General features: G+C 42.6%; 1 protein-coding gene across 1 annotated transcript in view; it reads right to left on the minus strand.

Annotated features, from left to right (window-relative positions):
- Positions 1-86: 86 nt before the first annotated feature.
- Positions 87-2,086, minus strand: part of LOC107580182 (coiled-coil domain-containing protein 191-like) — a gene marked incomplete at its 3' end in the record, with an annotated part of 2,257 nt that continues 257 nt past the window's right edge. The window contains exons 2-6 of the mRNA XM_016265917.1: positions 2,045-2,086; positions 1,286-1,430; positions 1,016-1,206; positions 574-817; positions 87-502 (exon numbers count right to left, since the gene is read on the minus strand). Of these exons, the coding sequence (XP_016121403.1) occupies positions 87-502; positions 574-817; positions 1,016-1,206; positions 1,286-1,430; positions 2,045-2,086 (1,038 nt within the window). The remainder of the gene's footprint in view (positions 503-573; positions 818-1,015; positions 1,207-1,285; positions 1,431-2,044) is intronic.

Raw genomic sequence — 2,086 nt, forward strand, 5'->3', positions numbered from 1 at the left:
AAATTTAAGGGGGTCTGAATACTTTCCGTACCCACTGTATGCCACACACATATGGGGGTACCTTGACAGGATAACCTGTATAGTACCTTGCGGGTTTTTCTGTAATTCGGTTTGCTGTCTCTGTGTTGGGTTTAGGCAGACAGCATGTATTTGTAGCTCCAGGAGGACTTGTTCCTAACAGAGCAATTTTCTCTGCCTCATGCCTCAGTTCCAGAATGTTCTGTCTTTCTTGCAGATGCCGAATCTGTTCCTGTTGCTCTTTCAGAAGACGCTTCTGCTCGGCTACGGTTAGCTGCAGAGCTGCATGGCGGTGTTTGAACTGTCCACCGCTAAGCTCCACACTTCCACTTTGGGAGGTCTGCTGCTGTTGCCCCTGACGGAGCTGTTGTAGCTCGGCCGATGAGAGAGCGGCATGGCGACGCCTCACCTGCCAGGCCTGGGTGGGCGGGGCCTCTGAGGCTTGTGCAGTCAGTGAACTGCTTTCTGGAGCTGCTGCCACATCCTGTGGTGTGATGAAGAGAGTTTGTGGAATAGTTTAATCAGAATAAAAAATATTACAGTATATGTCCTTACCTGATGGCTGATGTTTTCTCTAGGACTGAGTGTTTTAAATGGGTTAGTAACTGGTGGAGATTTTTCTGCTCCTAGTTTCCTAGAAGCTGCCGCATTGATCAAAACAGCCATTTTACGTCGGGTTTCTTCTTGTTGTTGGAGAAGCTCCTTGCGATGATGTTCTACTTGACACCACACACGCCAATCACTGAGGCAGCGCCTCAAAAGCCTCCTGCGGTCACTCTCCACTGCCTGCTGACAGCGCCTGTGGGACAGATATGGCTTAAAACCAGTCTGACTGCCAAGATGAATTAAAGCCTTTAATTAACCTTTAATTAAGCAATTAACATGCTCTTTTAGTCTAGTTGTTTAGTTAAAGAGCTTTGCTTTCCTTTCAAATGTTTATCAAGTTGTTTAAGCCCTATGTTGACAGTGACAAGTTTTATAAATTGAGCTCTCCTGCCTGTGCTCCTGTCTCAGCTCCTCCTCAGTCCTTTCAGCTTCTTTTTTCTCTCTTCTTGCCCAGACCAGAGCCCGCCATGACCGCCACGCTCTCAGCTGCCTCCTCCAATCACACAGCGCCGCTGCCTTGCCCATGCGCACCCTTCTTTCCAATATCACTGAGTACCATGTCGTAAAATGCCTGTGCATGCACTAAAACATGTATGCAACCAGTCAAAAATCGTAAGAGTTTATTGCATACAATATAATAAAACTATAAATGTCTTCTAACTTGCAAATCGAGAAGGTGAACTCTGGCTTCCAGCTTCTTCAGCTTAAGTTGAAGATCTTTGTTCTGTTTCTTCTGTGTGGAATTGTGATGTTTTGGAATGAGAGAGTTTTCAGTGGCCCATTGTTTCTGAAGCCTTTCCCTCTCCCTGTGCAAGATTGAAATAAAAAAATGTCACGCAATCATCTCTTCAAAAATCTGAATGCCATTTGATTTAGAAAATTATATAATTGCACTAAAAAGTATCTGGGCACTTAAACCACAATTAAAAATGTATTAATGTGACTGCATTGAATAAGAAATTATATATATATAAAAAAAGGACAAATACACTCATCAAGGAAAAACATTTTGCAACAATATGGGCCTCAAGCACTGAGAAATGTGGAAATTTATTCTTAAGTGTACAACCAGATCCTTCTTACTATGCTACTTTTCACCAATGGCCTTGTCCTAAAATGGCAAATGAGGAAAATACAAGATTAAATAATCATGCATATATAATAGAACAACTGCAGTGGATATAGTGGGATGTTTGTGTCCCAAAGCCCTATGGTCTTTTGATCAGGCCCGTCTATGAACTTGAGGAGAACTGACTTCATACATTCACTAAAAATTACTTTGTGAGCGGTAAAGATGCCAAGTGAAGTTAGTTGTGAGAAAAGGTTTAGCATCATTTCTTTGCAGATACCTCTTTTACTTTGACATTCATACATTTTTAATTGTGACTAGAGTGCCCAAATACTCTTGTGGTTGTTATACATGTTTCGTGCAAGCTGCTCCACACTCCTCTTCTCCTCCATC

The sequence above is a fragment of the Sinocyclocheilus grahami genome, unplaced genomic scaffold (assembly GCF_001515645.1).
Source record: "Sinocyclocheilus grahami isolate Dianchi unplaced genomic scaffold, SAMN03320097.WGS_v1.1 scaffold26380.1, whole genome shotgun sequence".
Taxonomy (NCBI): Eukaryota; Metazoa; Chordata; class Actinopteri; order Cypriniformes; family Cyprinidae; genus Sinocyclocheilus; species Sinocyclocheilus grahami.